Genomic DNA, 18,924 nt, shown 5'->3' on the forward strand with positions numbered 1-18,924 from the left:
AATAATTTGTGTCATGATTGCACAAGCAGTATGTAAATAATTTCACTGAGAAACCCAAAGTTTGCGAAAAAGTTAACAATTGTTATATGATCGCATTTGTCGTTGAAAAGGTGGCATGGAATATACCAGAATGGGCATAGATCAATACCTTGGGTTTTCTGCTTAAAAAAAATAAAATAGTTTTGACAAGTAAATAAATAGATACAAAGCTCTATTTCTATTTAAATGAAATGATAGCAAAAATGCTAAGAATGCTCCGATATATTTTGGGCAAGTTCTTTTCTGAAAGTCCTGGTAGGGTTAATACACAAGCTGTGCATAGAAATGCATTTCCTCCTACTCCATTTTGTAAGCATCTTAGTTTACTTGTTTTCCTGCTGAATAAAACGTTTTACGATTACCGTTTTTCATATGCATGATTGGAAATAAACATTCCAAATACCTTTTAAAGTCACAAATAATATGTTAGTGTCACATAATCACTTCCAAGAATCCTGAAATAAACATAATAAAGACAGAAACGTTAAGAAATACATTTAATAAGAATATATACTTGTATATTAACACCAGGGCATGTTATATCCTTTGTGCACTAAAACAGTAGCAAAAACATCTATACAAAGCATACGCTATTCATTAAGGACACTTCTTTAATAGGATACAACTTACACACTTTGATGCAAAGGCTCTGTAATATATAGCATAGGATTCTGGGTATTTTCCTTTCTGTGTGATTACAGCTTGTAAAAATCAAAATACTGTATAAGAAAGAAAAGAAAGTATGAACTAGTTATGTTGTGCTTAAAGGGGCGGCCACTCCATGGAGCACAATATCTCTGGGTTATTAGGCACTATCTGTATTATTTACTTGTCAAGTACAAAATGAGAACACTATGAGCTTGAGGGCTTCTGTCACATTTGGTTTATGTAACAGTTGGTGGTTTCTGTGGCAGACAAGCTCTATCAAAGAAATTTTGGGATCGGAAACTCTTATAGAGATCTGTATACTCTTTATATACTCTATATATACTTATAATTACCATTAAAGGGATAGTCTTGAAACTTGAAAATTGTTATTGTCTAGAAAGATAGATAATCCCTTTATTACCCATTCCTGAGTTTTGCATAATCAACAATGTTATTATACTTTTTACCTCTGATTACCTGTATTGAAGCCCCTGCAGACTACATCTGTGCTTACACTAGACAATCAGTGCTGGTTCTTGTATAACCATTAACATTCTCCACTGGAGTGAGCACAATGCTATATATATGGCACACAGGAACTAGCACAGTCTAGCTGTGGTGCAAGATTTTAAACGCTAATAAAAAGCAATGAGATAAGAGGCAGCCGCGCTGCAAGGGCTTAGAAACAGGCACACTTAGAGGTTATAAAGTATATTAATATAACAATGTTGGTTATGCAAAACTGGAGAATGGGTAGTAAAGGCGTTATCTATGGTTTTCTAAAATAAAAAAATAGACTGTCCCTTTAAGCAATGTGAGGGCTCATTGCAGAGTTGTTCCAACGTATCTGCATATTGGGAATTCTCACCCAAACTGTATAAGATTTAGCATTGGGTCATTATATAGTAACATTTATGAGGATGTCCTTGACTCCCTAAAATAAATTCTGTGTCTATATATGATGTTTGTGATGTGCAGAGAGGTGTTTATAGTAATGACGTCTGTGCACAAGTTGTCTTTCTAATGTGGATGTGTCTGATCTGGAGGGAAAGGGTCTGTACATAACTGGGGTTTATGGTATTTACAATCTACAGATTAGGGTTTCCTGAGCTTTTCTTCTGACACACTTAGTTTCAAATTCATATGATTTTTTTTCTAATGACCCCCAAAGGATGCTATGAAATACAGTCATATAAATAGTAATACAGTATATAGGTGATATTGTAAAAAATATCACTAGAGATTTTTAAGATTGAATATTGAGGAATGTGGTGTGCTGTCCTTACATGTGAGTTATTAATCATTTTCTGATTTGGGGATGTATAGCATTGCTATGTATAATTCACAGGGTATATACCGTCTGTGACCTACATGAAGGTTGTTTATAGCACGGATGAATGTGTTCCACAGAACAGTGTTTGCATAGCACTGATAGGTGTGATCTGTAGGTCTATACAGTGTTTATTTATGTAATCTGGTGTCTGGTCATGAGTGCAGTGTCTGTAAAGCAGTAATGTCTGTGATCCTCATAGAGGTAAGTGCAGAACATAATTCATGATGTAAATAACAATTTTCCTTTTTTATTGACAGGTATAGTTTATCGCAAGTCGTGTGCCTCTTTCGGAGCTTGTCTCACCACCTCTGCAGGATACCAGTCTTTCTGCAATCCTGGTAAAGTGGACTCCGTTTGTATCAGCTGCTGTAACACCCCTCTTTGTAATGGACCTCGCACCAGGAAGAAGGGAAATTCAGGAGACAAGTTGCAGGGACATGTACTGACTACATGGCTGTTGCTTGTGGTGGCCCATCTCACAATGCAGCTCTAATGTCAACACAACCCTTTCTGGACTTAATTCAGCTCCTGCTTTGTTAGGGGCATTGTACAAAAATGGATTTTCGTTGTATTTATGTTTGAAAAAAAATATATCTGATTTTTGGTTGTAATATTAATATGCACTTTAATAAAGGCCTATTGTCTGCACACAGTAAGTGATTAAAAGAAGTCCACAAAGCTGGTCACAATGTATATAAAGGTTTTAGAGAGAAAATTAATGCCATATGGCAGTGTTTAGATTTCACTTTCACAAACACCATTGCGTTTTAATGTCATTTGTGATCTTCCATCCACATTTACATCATTTTGTTCTTCTCTGCAGTCTACGGCAGATGCACTGTGAAATGTACTGAATAAATTTTCTTTAGCTGTCTTTGTAGAAGATTTTCTTCTTGAAGACATAAATATCAGAGGGCGTTTATAGTTTGTGCTGCTCTTAGCAGAGTTGAGATTTGCTCGGAGAAGCTTTTCTTTGTTAGCGTGTTCAATTGTTAGGCGACATCGAAGGACCTGCAGAAACACACTTCTGAACTGCTTAGAGGAGATGTTGTATAAAAGTGGGTTCACCACAGAGCTCAAGTAAAAAAAGGTATCTGCGATGGGAAGCAGAGTCATGTAGGCCCGAAAGTATGTGATAGACCAATCCTGCTTTGGGATGCTGGCTGCCATAATGCGCAGGATTTGATTAGGCATCCAACAAAGAGCCAGGGTCAAAACAATCAGACCTGGAGACAAAAGAAAAGAAAATTGATCATATACTAAACATCTTATATTGCCGCCTAGAGCTTATTTTTGTGATGAGCAAAGGAGAAGGAATGTAGGTATTAAGATGCTATTGGCATGGACAAAAGTATTACAGAGAAATAGCAAGGATTGACATGGAGTGTTAATTAGTCCTGGCTTTTTAATCTTATATCAGATATGTGACAAAATAATATGTTAGACATAGTTGACATTGTAGCGAAAAGACAAAGGTAGAACTGACTGCAGACTACTTACCAGCATGGACCTACACATTATAGAAGAATGCCAAATCTTGGAAATTATTATAAGTAGTAATATAAAGGTAACAGATAGACAGGTAACAGTAGATTAGGTTAAAATAAGACAGGAGTCCATCAAATTTAACCTTTACAGAGATTACAGTAAAGAAGCTGTTAATTGAACTTACATTAAAGGACCAGTAAATACAGTAGCTTTGCATAATTAACAAACATGATAAAAAGACAATGCATTAGCACTTAGTCAGAACTTCAAAGAAGTAGATGTTTTTTTTTCTAACAAATTTTAAAGTTATGTCTATTTCCACACCTCCTGTTTCATGTGACAGCCATCAGCAAATCACAAATGCATATACGTATATACTGTGTATTCTTGCACATGCTCAGTAGGAGCTAGTGACTCAAAAACAGTAAATATAAAGAGACTGTGCACATTTTGTTAATGGAACTAAATTTGAAAGTTTGTTTAAAATTGCATGCGCTATCTGAATCATGAAAGTTTAATTTTGACCTGAATGACCCTTTAAACAATTAGAAAGCTGACCCATTTAACACATGCAATCATATTCCTGAATTCTGTTTTTAGCCAGAAATATATGTAAGACATTTTTAAATGTATCTAAGTTATTGGCAGCCACTACCTCCTTAGGCAAGATGTTCCACAATTTGATTGCTCTTACCTTTTAAAAACCATTTACAATACTGGATATTAAATATCCTTTCACCCTGCCTTAAACGGTGATATATTTTCACAAACAACTGCCTTGGAATAAACAGCACTTCCCTAAACCTTAAAGGGACACTAAACTCAATTTTTTTTCTTTTATGATTCAGATAGAGCATGCAATTTTAAGCAACTTTCCAATTTACTCCTATTATCAATTTTTCTTCATTCTCTTGCTATCTTTATTTAAAAAGCAGGAATGTGATGCATAGGAACCGGCCCATTTTTAGTTGAGAACCTGGGTTATGCTTGCTTATTAGTGGGTAAATGTCAGCCTCCAATAAGCAAGTGCAATCCATGGTGTTGAACCTAAAATGGGCTGGCTGCTAAGATTTACATTAATGATTTTCAAATAAAGATAGCAAGAGAACGAAGAAAATTTGTTAATAGGAGTTAATTAGAAAGTTGCTTAAAATTGCATGCTCTATCTGAATCATGAAAGAAAAAAATTGGGTTCAGTGTCCCTTTAAATATATTTATATAAAGTTATCATATTGAGTGCCTTATTTTTGCCTTACAGATCTGCTTTAACTAACCTCTCATCATAGTTAAAATCCTCCATTCCCCTTATTAGTTTTGTGACCTTTCTCTGAACTTTTTCTAATGTCCCTTTTTAAAATTGGTCCCCAGAACTGAACTCCATACTCAAGGTGAGGTCTTACCAGGGATTTTTACAACAGAATTATGCTTTCCTTCCTTGCATCTATGCCTCTTATAATACATGCTAGTATCTTATTAGCCTTAGAAGCGGCTGCCTTGCATTCCACGCTCATTTTTAGCTTGTTATCTATAAGTATACCTAAATCCCTTTCCTCTTCTGTTTTGCGGAGTCTAGTACCGTTTGAATAACCTGCATATTTTTATGTCCAAAATGTAGAACCTTTCATTTACTTATATTACATCTCATTTACCATTTAAAAGCCAATTGATCCAATTTTTGTAAATCCTGTTGCAAAGCAATTACATCCTGCACTCACCTAATCACCTTACACAGCTTTGTGTCATATGCAAAAAATAGAGATGTTGCTATTTAATCTTTCCTACAAGTCATTTATTCAAAATATTAAAATGAACAGGGTCTAGCACTGATCCCTGGGGGACCCCACTAATTATTTTTGTCTGATCCATTTACTACAACACTTTGCATCTGTTTTTTTTTTATCCAGTCATGTATCTATGACCTAGCGTTTTTAGCTATTTCCAGTCCCTTCATTTTTGGTATAGGAAACCATGGGCATTGTGGTATGGCTGGTTGTAGATTGATATTAGTTTTGCTATAGGGCAGGAATGCAATAGGATCTGGACTGAGGTCCTTTCACATAAGGGGGCCCCCATGGGGCTCCTGCTATGCTGCTTATGCTCACATTCATAGTTGGCTGAATGAGCTAGCGCAGTGGTGACAGCTAAGCTACTCCAGCAATTGTGACTGTGAGGTAGTGGCTGGCAGCAGGCCGGCAAATTTTAATATGGAACCACACACACAAAAAGTGCCAACAGCCCCCCAACCCAATTCAAAGGTTAGCTAGAGCAGCTTCAACGCTGACAGCTGTGCTAATGGTTGTGAACTGGTGAGGCAGCAGTTGATCAGAAGCTAGAACAGCACTGAGAGCTGTAAGAAAGCAGTTAAGGGTGGACATAGTGAGTGTCCTGTGCCTGGATATGAAGTTTGTTGCTCTGGGGGCCCTGAAGTGTAGGATCTGGTCCTGGAGGGTAGGGTCCCTATGAGGAGAGCCTGTGGGGGCCCTGGAGTATTAGGACCCTGGCCCTTGATGTCCTTGGAGGTTGGGGGGCCCTGGTAGGAGTGAGGCAGGTAGACACTGGGGTAAGGGAAGGTCATAGGGGTCAGGAGGTGGGGCCCTTCCTTAATTTTTACCCTGGGGCCCTGGTTGGTCCCAGTCTGCCCCGCTCATCACATTGACATTTAGTATACTATATATAGATAGAGTATATATAGTATGCCATTAAAAGTAAGTCTTGCCTCACTACAGATAGTGCAGGGCCTATAAAGAAGTGGCAACAGAAATTCTAAGTTTGGTATAACATGAATGTTACAAAACAGGAATGGCTTTTAAATCAATCTGTCTTGCTGGAATATGAGAGGCTTTAAAATAATATCAAGATTGATGCAGAGAAATTGCATGGGAAGGCTTAAAAGGACTATTAATGGGACTGAAATGCACATAGATTAATTACATCTTTGAATAGAAACATATTTACAATATAAATGTATTGGCAAAAATGCTTTTAGTAAAAGTTATCACTGTTTTAGTGTTAACATTTTTCTCTGCACGTGCATGTGAAGCATAGCTACTTATGTGCACCAGTATTTTAAATACTGCAGTTGCTTAGAGAGTCAGTGGGGCTTGTATCATGTCAGCAATTAACAAATTGAGTCATTACCAGATGATACAAGCACCTTAGGCTCTCTGAGCGAGTGCTGTGTTTAAAATGCTGTTGCACGGTGCATACTTAAATACACATTTGAAACAGCTATAGCTTTTATTAGAAGCATTTTTGCTAATATATGTATATTGCAAAAATGATTTTCAAAGCTGAAATACATCCATGTGGATTCCATGTGACAAGCAACAATAAGGACTATGGTAAGATTGGCTGAATATTATCAGTACTGAGCTGTGAGCTGTGACTAGAGAGAACCTTTTTATCCTCTAAGTCTGAACTTCAACAATTATATTATTATTCCATGATATCCTTATACAGATACAGCCAAGGATTGAATACACAGTATGACTTATACCTGTCCAGCTTGCTATTAGTTCATTCAAAAATACTAATCTCAGCTTTGATAAGAACTTGTGGTTTATACTGTGATTTTTTTTCCTCACACTCAACTTATTCAAGATGTGGCCCTATAGTCTGGGCCACCACAGAAACATTTCTTTGTGCATAAAAAGGCAAATCTGTGCAGAATAATTAACCGCTCACAGCTTCTTGCTCTGCTTTTCAATGCAAATGGAATATAAAGAGAATGTGTGGACTGATTATATAATACTTCCCTCTCACAAAGTCATTTCTCATGGATACAATATCTGTATATTTGCATTTATATCACAGATTTATTTAAATGTAGAAGTGAGACAATTAATGAATATGAATTCAGGAGAAAAGCAGTTCTTAATACAGCAAGTGACATAAGAAAGGGGAACCAAGGAAAGTGCAGGAAGCCTGTCACCTTGAATAAGTCGTTCAGCTACAGACAAAATAACTTGATTTAAGGAGGAGACAAATGCAGCATAACTCCAAATAAACCGAGGAGATGCAGAGTGTATAATAAAAAAAGAGTAGCTTATTTTTCAAAGAGCTTCTTAGAATTGTATGTTTATTGATCAGAGCTGATTTGCAGACATAGGGGGGTGTCCAGCAGCAAAGAGTAATTGCACCGTGGGTATGTGGGGGAATGAAATGAATCCACTGAAACAGAGATGAACTGGGTGCTGTGACCTACAGGAAGACACCTGCAGAGGGTGATGAAACTGTAGGGTTTAGGTGATGATGATAGGGGCAATAAAGGAGTGAATACACTAAATCATGACCTGCAAGAAGGAAGCAGTAACAAAACAAAGGTGACACTGGATATAAAGATGTGGCGCATGGATAGAGAGCGGATATAAAGATGTGGTGCATGGGTAGAGAGCGGATATAAAGATGTGGCGCATAGATAGAGAGCGGATATAAAGATGTGGCGCATAGATAGAGAGCGGATATAAAGATGTGGCGCATAGATAGAGAGCGGATATAAAGATGTGGCGTATGAATAGAGAGCAGATATAAAGATGTGGCGCATAGATAGAGAGTGGATATAAAGATGTGGCGCATGGGTAGAGCGTAGATATAAAGATGTGGTGTGGGTTTATGCAAGAAGCAGGGAAAAGCTAACCATGAGGAAAGATCAGTGGATGAGGAATTTAAACTTAAATTCATGAAGGGTTGAATGGTTGGGGGCTTATATGTATATTTCGTTTTTGTGCTGCACTAGGCAGTGTGAAATCTTCTGTTTCCCTGAATTCTCCACCCCCAATTTTATTCCTAATGGAAAAGAGTCCACAGCCGCATTCATTACTTATGGGAAAATAAGAACCTGGCCACCAGGAGGAGGCAAAGACCCACCAGCCAAAGGCATAAATACTCCTCCCACTTCCCCTATCCCCCATTCATTCTTTGCCTTTCGTACAAGGAGGTTGTCAGAGATGTGTCAGAAGTTTTCTTTTAAAATTATTTTACTTTTATTTCTTTTTCATATATCTCTTATGGAGGGTGCTACCCTTTGACATGGGACGGGAATTTTAAGTAGTCCTGTCAGTCTCTCATGGAGGGCCTGGGCGAAAATGAGAGTCAGGATGGTGTCGAAGGGGAAGCTCCCACTGCATCTCCGGACTCGTATTCACAGCTCCGTTTCAGCACTTGGCGTTGCCGAACTTCTCTCAAGTCCATGACGGAGGCGATGCTACTATTCGTCACACTTTAAGGGCCGTGTTCCTGTTCCACGGTTTAGATTCCGGTAAGATTGTTTCATTTGATTCTGTTATCTGTAATGTGATTATTATAACAGTTAAGTATGGGCCTCGCTGAGGCACCTTCTGCTCCGATCTGGGAATCATGGGATAATTCCTCCTTAGGGTGGATTAGTGAACAGGGAAGTTTTTTTTTATCATGTTTCTTATGTGATTCATCCTGCTTGTGTACATGTATTGGGGCTCTGCAGCCGAGACATATGCCTATGTGGCACATATTGGCTTGTTCTTTCGGTTGTGGTTTACACGGCCTAAAACTATACCTTCGGGTTATGCCTATTTTATTCAGACTTGCTTAACTTTTTCTGTGAGCCTAGTTTTGCTGCCCTTTAGTGGCGTGCTTTTTGGCATTTCGCGGGGCATCTGGTGACCGGGCACGTTTTTACGCTTGGGTGAGTCTTCTTCCCCTTCCGCATTCCTGACTGAGTGGCGACGGAGGAAAGAGTCTGCTCCGCTGAGGTCGGGTCATAGGAGGTGGTGAGTGCCCCCAGCCATTGTGGGTGTCAGGTGCCAGTCGTTTCTTTTCTCCCAATCTCTGTTTATCTTGTGCAGTCTTAAGCCATGAAGACTGTAATTTGGCCCTGTTATCGCAAGTCTGTCAATCTTGTCTCTCGTGCCTGGATAGTTTGCCAGTTCCCTCAGGCTCGGGGGACCCTGGGCCTTCCGAGACATCAGCCTGTGGGGGCTCTGCTCCTCAGGAGGCGCCTTCCCAATTGCATACTCCTTTTACTTTTGAGGTTGGCCCTGATGTTAATGTCCCCTCCGTGCAGGGTGGATTGTTTCCCCCGGAGATGGCGGGTCATTTTCTATTTCATATTTTAATAGTGCTGATTTGCTTGCAGGACCCTGAAGTTCCTTGCAGTTATCTGCCTGCCTATTCCAGGTGTTCAGACTGTGAACGACACTATAATATTCCCCCCGGGGTGTTTGTTCCCCCTTGTTGTTCCTTTTGTTATAGGATTTTGCGGCTGCGTGTCCTATTACGACGCCTTTTTGACTTATTGGGGGATCCTTTCCTTTATGGTACAAGGACTTCTCTCAGTTCTCGCAAGGTTCTTCGAGATAGGCTAGTGGGGATGTGTTTCTCCCCGGTCGGTCTGCTGTGAGTTTTCCCAGTCTTTTTTTCTGGAGGTTACGGCTTCCGTTTGGCAGGTCCTGCGGAGCCATAGTTCCTTCTGGGCGGATGCCTGCTGGTGCCCTTGTTTTTCTTTTATCCGGTCCGGATTATTTTTCTTTCTGTTTTCCCTATGGGAATTCGGGATTGCTTGATTTAAGTTCTTCTATGGAAGTTGTTCCCAGATTTCTTCCAGAGTTTTGTGCGTGACCTGTTACTTGTTAGTGACGCATGTTGCGCCTGGCTGGTCAGGCGGGACCTACTGAGTCTCTTGTTCAGTTATTTGTTTTTATACACAAAAAAAAAGAGGAATTACACTATTCTTCTGGACCTTCGGGTCTGGATGTCGGAAACGCTTGGGTTGGCCGTGTCAGTCCGCACCCGACGTCAGGACCGGTGGTATCTCACCGCGTCCTTTCGCATCCCTGATCCGAAGGGTGTGGTCCTTACCGTGTGGAATGGTTATGCCCTTTTGAGCTGCTGTTGATGGTTCTCCTAAAGTCTTTGCCATTGGGTAGTTTAGGCTGTCATGCAGAGGTAGCCAATGTCCTCTACCTCCGCCCCTGGGAGCTTTTTAAGCTCTGATGGGATTTTGGATGACTTCTCTGATGTTGTCACTGGTGCCCTGGTCGTCTTTATTGCCCCTTGGGGGTTTGGGCCCGTGGTGGGCTCTGTTCTTGGAGTCCTGTGCCCCGGGGCTACTGATTAGGTTTTTTTTCCCTAAACGGACTTGTGCTGCGGGTGGTTTTGCAGTATCTCTTTGATTCAAGGTTCTTTTTCCTCGAGTAGATAGCCTGCCAGCTAGGCCGGCTTGGGGCGTGTTGCCTTGGGCATTGACTTATGGAAGTCTGGTTTCCTCCGTTATGATTCTGCCGTGGATCCCGGGGTAGAGTCTAGGGTTCTGGCAGTCTAGCTCTTTATCCTATCTGTATGTCCCTGTTATGCCCCAGGGATTTGGGGTTGGGTCAGAATGGGTCCTATTGTCTCCCTTTTAGGGAGTTTTGGGTATTTTCGGTTTGATACCTTTGTGGGGGATTGGCTCTGGGCCTTTTTGTTAAGGGGTTCCCTTTTCCTATTCCTCTTTCATGTCTAGGACTAGCTCTAGCTCGGTTTGACCTCTTTTTCCCTTGTATCTCTGCCTTCTGCAGACATTGTCACAGCGCATGGGTTGGGCTTGTTGGTCGCCTTGCTGCTTGTGTTAAGGGGGCTCGAGCGGTTGCTCTTAGTCTTGGCCCTTTTGTTGGGTTCTGGGAGGTCTGTATTCCTTTCTGTCCTAGGATTTGCGCTGGTCACTAAACACTTTGGGCGTTCTGTGGCTGTACAATCATTTGTAAATTGGTTGGGTGTTCTGAGGACACGTGCTCCCTGTCTCGCGTTTTTCTGAGGGACTCTTATCTCTCTTGGATTAGCTTTGCTGCCTAGTAAGCGGAAGGTTTGCTGTTTGGAAACAGCTGCAGTAATTTTACCTTGTCTGCTGGCAAGCTATTGAGCCTAGGTGGCTTGGTGGTTAGCTTTTCTGTCTAGCAAGCAGCAATTCTTGAGTTTGTACTCAGCTGCGATTACTTTATATTTCATATCTGATGCCTGTGGGCTTGTCCTTAGGGATTGTGTCCTCAGGTCTCTGGGGTTTTCCCGGAGTCTTGTCGCTTTTCTCAAGCGTGCCTGGTGGTCCTTTCCTTCCTTTTGTGTAGGGGTGGGGTTCTGTTGGTCAGCTATTTTGGCCTACGGTTATCTTTGCTACCCAGCTTGAAGAGGGTTGCTGTTGTCTTCAGGGCAACTGTTGTTCCTTGGAACGCTAGCATGCACTTTAGGATTCCTTGTGAGGTGTTTTTCTGAACCCTCTGGAGGAGTTGGATCCTTGGGATCTCTTTGTTCAGAAAGGTTGATTCAGGAAGGATGTTCCGCTGCTCCGCGGCCCTTTAGTGGTGTAGTGTTCTGCGCAGTTTCAGTTGCGCAGGAGCGGGATGTTTCGTATCCATTTTTGGACAGGGGCTCTGCTTATTTTTGCGCCATCAATTTTTGTCATCCTTTTCCTGTCTCTCTCCCGAGCTTTTCTCCGGCTACAGAAATTTTTCCTTGCTTGTGAGACGTTCTCAGTCTCTTGTGGTCTGGGTTGTGGGACTTGGTCTGTTTTCCCCTGCCCACTGGGGTGGGGGTTTTTCCTTCACGTCCTCATTTATATGGTGACGCGTGTCCATGCTGTATCGCTGTTTTTGCATTTGTTGGTCCTTGAGATTAGTTTGTTTCTCTTCTGGTCCTTTCCTTATTTTTCATAAAGTCTGTTCGGGTGTAGCCTACTGAGTGGCTCTGGGTTGTCTCCTTGTCACCCTGGACATTGTTCCTTTTCTTCTGTCTTGTATCTTCCCTCTGGGAATTGTTAGTCGGGGTCCCTCGCTTGGTTGAGGGGCTGCGGCAGGGTTGTTGCCCCTGACAGATGCTGTCCTTGAGGTGGGTGCTTTGGGCCCACTCGTGGTTCTATCTAGGTTCTTTGGACTGTTGGTAGATTTGGGTTTCTGGGACCGCTTTTTTCTAAATATTTGTTGATCCCTGTTTCGGACGAACTGGGACTTTGTTTTCTTGGGAATCTGTTTTTAGGTTGGTGTCTTTAATGGTCCGCCTCTTACCCTCCCGTTTTGGCATTCTGTGTCCTCTTTGGCTTGGGTATATATTTCCCATAAGTAATGAATGCGGCTGTGGACTCTTTCCCATTAGGAAGAAAAACATAAATTATGCTTACCTGATAATTTCCTTTTCTTCCGTGGGAAAGAGTCCACAGCCCCCCGCACTTTTTTTTTGAGGCGTTGTTGTTTTTTATCTTCTGGCACCCTTTCACCTTGATGCTTCTTCCACTGTTCCTCGGCTGAATGACTGGGGGATAGGGGAAGTGGGAGGAGTATTTATGCCTTTGGCTGGTGGGTCTTTGCCTCCTCCTGGTGGCCAGGTTCTTATTTCCCATAAGTAATGAATGTGACTGTGGACTCTTTCCCACGGAAGAAAAGGAAATTATCAGGTAAACATAATTTATGTTTTTATCTAACATTTGCCCTACAGTTGCAGAACTGAAGACATGAAGGGGTTGTGCAAACTTATTAGACAACTACGGATCATTTATTTGTAATAAAATAAAGATTTGGGTAACTAAGGAATCAGAAGGCACCAAAGAACTTCCAACCATAATTTGGAGCACCCCTAAATCCTGCTGCCTTAGGCACAGACCTAGTTGGCCTCAACCAAAATGCACCCCTGGTTTAGGCTCTAGAATTAACAAGAGCCATGAAAATGTTCACAAACCTTGAAAACATCTTAATCATTATAATATGTTTAATAAATAAGTATATTCCAAATACTTGGAGGTAACACTCATTATCCCACATGTACATTAGTCACTATCAAACTCACATTCATTGTATCCTAAACACAGTAATTACCATCATAAATGTTAAATATGCAGTTTTAAGTGGAATCTTTTAATTAAATAAGATATTGTTATTTAAATCACATCACAAATACAGTAATTATCATAAATGTTAAATATGCAGCTTACAGTGAAATATTTTAATTAAATAAGAAAGAGATTGTTATTTAAATCAAGTTGATTTGTATAAATACTCAACCGATGTACAAATACTAATTTAATCACGTGCATAGTAATTGTCATCTCACGCAGAGTAATCAGTAATCACACTCTTATATACACCATCTCGCAATAATAATCACAATACTCATCATCACTTGCACTTTCATCCCCATCAAATATACAGTAATTGCCACAGCAACCACCATCTCAAGCACAGTAATTGTCCCAACTATGATCTAGTTGTGCATATGCCAAATTTAAGAAAATCTATGTTCAGCAAAATTTTATTTACAATGTATCTGTGTAAAACATCTATTGTTACTTGTGGCCACTCTCATGCTGCAGAATATAGCTGCAAACCTAAAAACATATTTCCACTGGATATAGTTAAAGGGACAGTCTACACCAGAATTTTTATTGTTTTAAAAGATAGATACTCCCTTTATTACCCATTTCCCAGTTTTGCATAACCAACACAGTTATAATAATATACTTTTAACCTCTGTGATTATCTTGTATCTAAGCCTCTGCAAACTGACCCTTTTTTTAGTTCGTTTGACAGACTTGCAGTCTAGCCAATTAGTGCCTGCTCTCAGATTACTTCACGTGCACTAGCACAGTGTTATCTATATGAAATATGTGAACTAACACCCTCTAGTGGTGAAAAACTGTTAAAATGCAATCTGAAAGAGGTGGGCTTCAAGGTCTAAGAAATTAGCATATGAACCTCCTACTTTAAGCCTTCAACTAAGAATACCAAGAGAACAAAGCAAAATTGGTGATAAAAGTAAATTGGAAAATTGTTTAAAATTACATGCTCTATCTGAATCATGAAGGTTTATTTTGGCCTAGACTGTCCCTTTAAAATAGGAAATCATACAACAAGTTTATGATCTTAATGTTAGATCTACTTGCAGATTGTGATGTACCTTTTATACAACCTTCACAGGTACAAAAAAATGTAGACCTCACTCTATACACAGCCATCTCATTAAACACACAGCAACAACTATAGCAATAATCTCTATCCCAGACAGAAGTCACCATTATATTCACAATTTATGAAAAAGTCCACAAAGTAAGGTAAAAAATGAAATATCGGGGGAACTTCCGGGTGGCGGCCATGACAGGTCGCTTAATCATCAGCTCCTTCATCTCTACAAAGGAATCTATGTGAAATCTCCTTCCCAATATACCATCCTACATATAGTTTGAGTTGAGGACATACAGTAAAGCCAGTTCTCTCAGGATATGTAAATATCTTTGGAACAGCAACAGTATTTACCGAACCGGAGTGAATTAGAGGTTGCGGCCTATCATCATTCTAACCCCCCGGCAGGGCATGGATGTGCCTCTGTCGTTATGAAGCAGTGAGTACCGCAAGACACTGCATATTTCTTTTCTCGCAAGACACAATATATACCTAGAGCTACATTGCTTGTTGTATCTTTATTTGTTGTAAACTACAACTTATTCACTATGGAGTTCCCGCCGAGCTTTATGGAGGAGCTGTGCATCTTACTTAGGAATCATCATGCTACATTAGAAGCTGAGCTCGCTATGGCATTCGACTGTATTAAAAATGAATTGGTCCACAAGGACTCCCGACCCGTGACCCACACAGCAGAAGGGGGGGGTGTGGGTGCTTTGGGGCCCCGGCGCCTACGCCCTACCCTTGGTACTTCAGTGACAGATGGGGAGCCGGAGATTATGAGAGCAGCAGAATGCTCTGATGTAAAGACGGACTTAGAAGCAGCGCTTACTTTACAGACCCTTACTAGTTTACCTCACGCTAGCAAGCTGCAAAAGTTCCGGTCTGAAGTACAGCAGGAGCTGAAGATAGCTGAGAACTCTCGCCACTCACTCTCAGGACACAAGTTAAACCGCGCCGATGTGACCCCTGCCCGGCATTTAGTACCTTCTATGCAAGAGGTAATGAGACAGGGTGAGCTCCTAAGGGATACAGCTTCGCATAGACCTGTAATATTATGGCCATACTTGCAACCACGCCTCTCCTGGGACCCGGGACCTCCGTTCTGTGGGAGTATTGGAGGGGCACTTTTCAGATTTCTTAGCCTTGGAAGGTGGCTGCTGACGACTTGGCGCAATGAGGACACTGCTTTTCCTTTAGCGATAAGGTGACTTTTCAACATATCGCCACTCCAAATTATACTTACCGCTCCTGTCACATGCACATAAAAACCTCTGCAACTTTTCCTATGAACACTATGTTTATACTCAACACAGCACACGCAGTATCTCTCCTGGATATTTATATTACATTAACCAGTTGCATCGCTATATAGCTGTTTGTGTATCCGGTGGACTGATTTGTTAATCACCATTACATATGAATCTGTTGTAGTGTTAAACTCTCTATGTCCTGAAATTACATATACTGAGATTTGTACTCTGAAGCTCTAGTTTTTATAATTACTGCTCCTGCCACACGCATATAAGAGCCTCTGAAACTTTAGCTATGAACACTATGTTTATACACAGTATCGCACATAATGTATCTCTCCTGGGTATTTATATTCCATTAACCTGTTGTATCTCTGTATAGCTGTTTGTATATCTGGTAGACTGATTTGCCAATCACCATTACATATGAATCTATTGCAGTCCTGTATTCACTATGCTCTGACATCGCATACACTGAGATTTGTACTCTGAAGCTCTAGCTTTTTATATGGTCTACTATAACTGTTATCTCATCATAATGTAACATTTCAGTGAAGGCTGGTCCTTCAAATATTACACTCCTTTGAGCTATATGAGGTTTGCACCACCTATAACAGATCTGAGTAATATGTATATCTTATCTTTTAAGGTTTTTGACCATTACTGTTAATGAAGGAGGTTCAGTCAACTATATATTGTCAGATATACTTAGGGGAGTACACTAAAATATTTGTACCCTTCTCATAGAGTCCAGGGTCAGCGGGTTAATTTCCCAGGAATAGTCAGTGCATTCACTAACATGCTTTATGGACTAGTAGTTACTCAGTCCCTCAGAAATTTTAAGTAAATTCAAATTCCCATTTAACATGTGAAGCCCATATGCTTGGAATTTAGATGCTCCTTATTCTCCAGTGTCAAATTTGGGATCTCCAGGACCATAATTATATCCCTTGTCCATAACAAGTATCTTTGCATTAACCAACCAGTTTGTTTATACAATAAGGGTTAACACCAAGTTTATTGTGTCCTTTTTTCAGTTAATTGTTATCGTATTCTACTATATTTCCACAAAAAAAAAAAAAAAAGAGGTTCTCATCTGAAGATCCAAAAGTGGTCTTTTATACTTGAAATAGCCCCCTATATATGACCATACACTGCTGGCTGTGGCCCAAGAGCGGCCTTTGTTACCTTCTAGGGAGCCTACAGTTTACTAGGCATTGTACATTCACAATACCAGTCTGCATTATTGTTTCAGGTACGCACTGTGTTCTTCTCAAACAGATGTCATAATCCACCTGTTATTTTTTACTGTGATGTTTTGTTTATTACATTATATGTATGCCTCATTCTGAACCTCAATAAAAAATATATAAAAAAAAAAAAAAATGAAATATCCATTGGTGCATTTCAAATATAAAAATGTTTGCAATATACTTCCATTAGCAAAAATACGCACATATCCTGTGAGGGCTCGTGCACCAATATTCAAACACCACACCTTCTCAGAAAGTAAGCAGTGGCTTGAATGACAAAAATGATATATTCTGAAGCAATAAACACCACGGCTGAGCAGGCATGGTGTTTGAATACTAATACACAGACCCTCACAGGATATGTGCGTATGCTGCAGAAAAACAGTAATAACTTTTACTAAAAGCATTTTTGCTGATGAAATGTATATTGCAAAAATGCTTATATTTCAAAATGAAATGCACCCATGCACATTTCAATTTTTAACTTTCAATCCCTTTAATATGGACACATTTCATTTCCTTCCTAAGATAGGGAGAGTCCACGCTTCATTCCTTACTGTTGGGAAATACAACACATGGCCAACAGGAGGAGGCAAAGACACCCCAGCCAAAGGCTTAAATATCCCTCCCACTTCCTCATTACCCCAGTCATTCTTTGCCTTTCGTCACGTTAGGAGGTGGCAGAGAAGTGTCAGAAGATTCGGAGAGTCCAGAAAAAGGGTATCTGCCCTTCGAGATAGGACTGGAATTTTTAGTAGTCATGTCAACCTCTTAGTGAGAGTATTGATGAAAGCTAGAGTCTGGAGATGCAGGGAAAGTTTTTCTGTGAAACCATCCAGACTACTGCTAACAGCTCCTGCAATCAATGTTGACGAGTTTCACTGCCTGCTTTCTCTCACTCAAGTCCATGTCAGGAGCGCTGCTATAAGACTGTCACACTTGAGAGGATGTGTTCTGTTCCACAGCATGAATCCTGGAGGTAAGATTGTTTCAATTTTTACACATAAAACGCTATAACAGGGTCACAGTTTATACCTTGATAGGATCCAGGGTTAATATCCTCTGAAGAGGGTTTATTGAACAGTTGGGGTTAATTAATCAGTGTATTAATTATTTACATGCTGCTTTGTCTGATTTTTTCCTGGGCTGATAGACTGTGTTTTTGGTTGGAACAAACAGGTTTCACTTTCATTTTTGGAAGTGTTGCACAGCTCCTATTACTTGCTGTACTTGTAATAACAGAGGAAGTACTGTCTTGCACTCCATGTGACCAGGTGTGGTCTATGTTCATTTCCTCCATTCCGGCTGAGACTTGAACCTGAGGAGAGTGTTTCTTCTGTTAACTGTCTGGGTCTAGGAGGTGGCGAGTGCCCCAGCTATTGGGAGAATAAAGGTGCAGTTTTTTATAATAAAAAACGTTTTTATTTTTGTCCTTCTGTGGGTATAACCTGAGCTATGGAGGACTCTGACATGTTAGAAGGTACTCCTGTACTAAATCATACCTGTTTATATTGTGAGGAGGCCGTGGTTTTCCCGCCCATTGAATTATGTTCCACATGCCTTAACACCGTTATAAAGTCTAAGAAGGGAGACAAGCCTGCTAAGGCTCTTAGTCCCTCTGAGCCGTCTACCTCTCAGGACTCGGCGTCCCGTGGGATTAGTACCCTTGCTACATTATCCACTCCACATGCAGTTCCCTGTGACACATCTAATCCTCCATCCGGAGGGGGACTTCTTCCTGCGGACTTTGCCACGCAGTTATAAATGGTGGTGAGAGATGGAACCACAATTTCCTGATTGATATTATCTAAAGATAATACTTTAAGAAGGAAGGAATAGTTTGTTTTCAAAACCACCTTGTCCTAACGAAAAATCAGGTAAGGGGAAAGAATCACAGGAGACAGTAGATAGTTCAGATACTCTTCTAGCAGACAAAATGGACAAGAGAAAAAGAACTTTCCAAGACTACAGATGACTATCCAGACCATGCATCGGTTCAATTGGCTGAACCCAAATAA

The 18,924-nt window shown here is 40.4% G+C and overlaps 1 protein-coding gene across 1 annotated transcript in view; it reads right to left on the minus strand.

Annotated features, from left to right (window-relative positions):
* Positions 1-519: 519 nt before the first annotated feature.
* Positions 520-18,924, minus strand: part of GPR39 (G protein-coupled receptor 39) — a 246,106-nt gene continuing 227,701 nt past the window's right edge. The window contains exon 2 of the mRNA XM_053698001.1: positions 520-3,246. Coding sequence (XP_053553976.1) covers positions 2,756-3,246 — 491 coding nt within the window. The 3' untranslated portion in view covers positions 520-2,755. The remainder of the gene's footprint in view (positions 3,247-18,924) is intronic.

Source organism: Bombina bombina, chromosome 1 (assembly GCF_027579735.1).
Source record: "Bombina bombina isolate aBomBom1 chromosome 1, aBomBom1.pri, whole genome shotgun sequence".
Classification (NCBI taxonomy): Eukaryota; Metazoa; Chordata; class Amphibia; order Anura; family Bombinatoridae; genus Bombina; species Bombina bombina.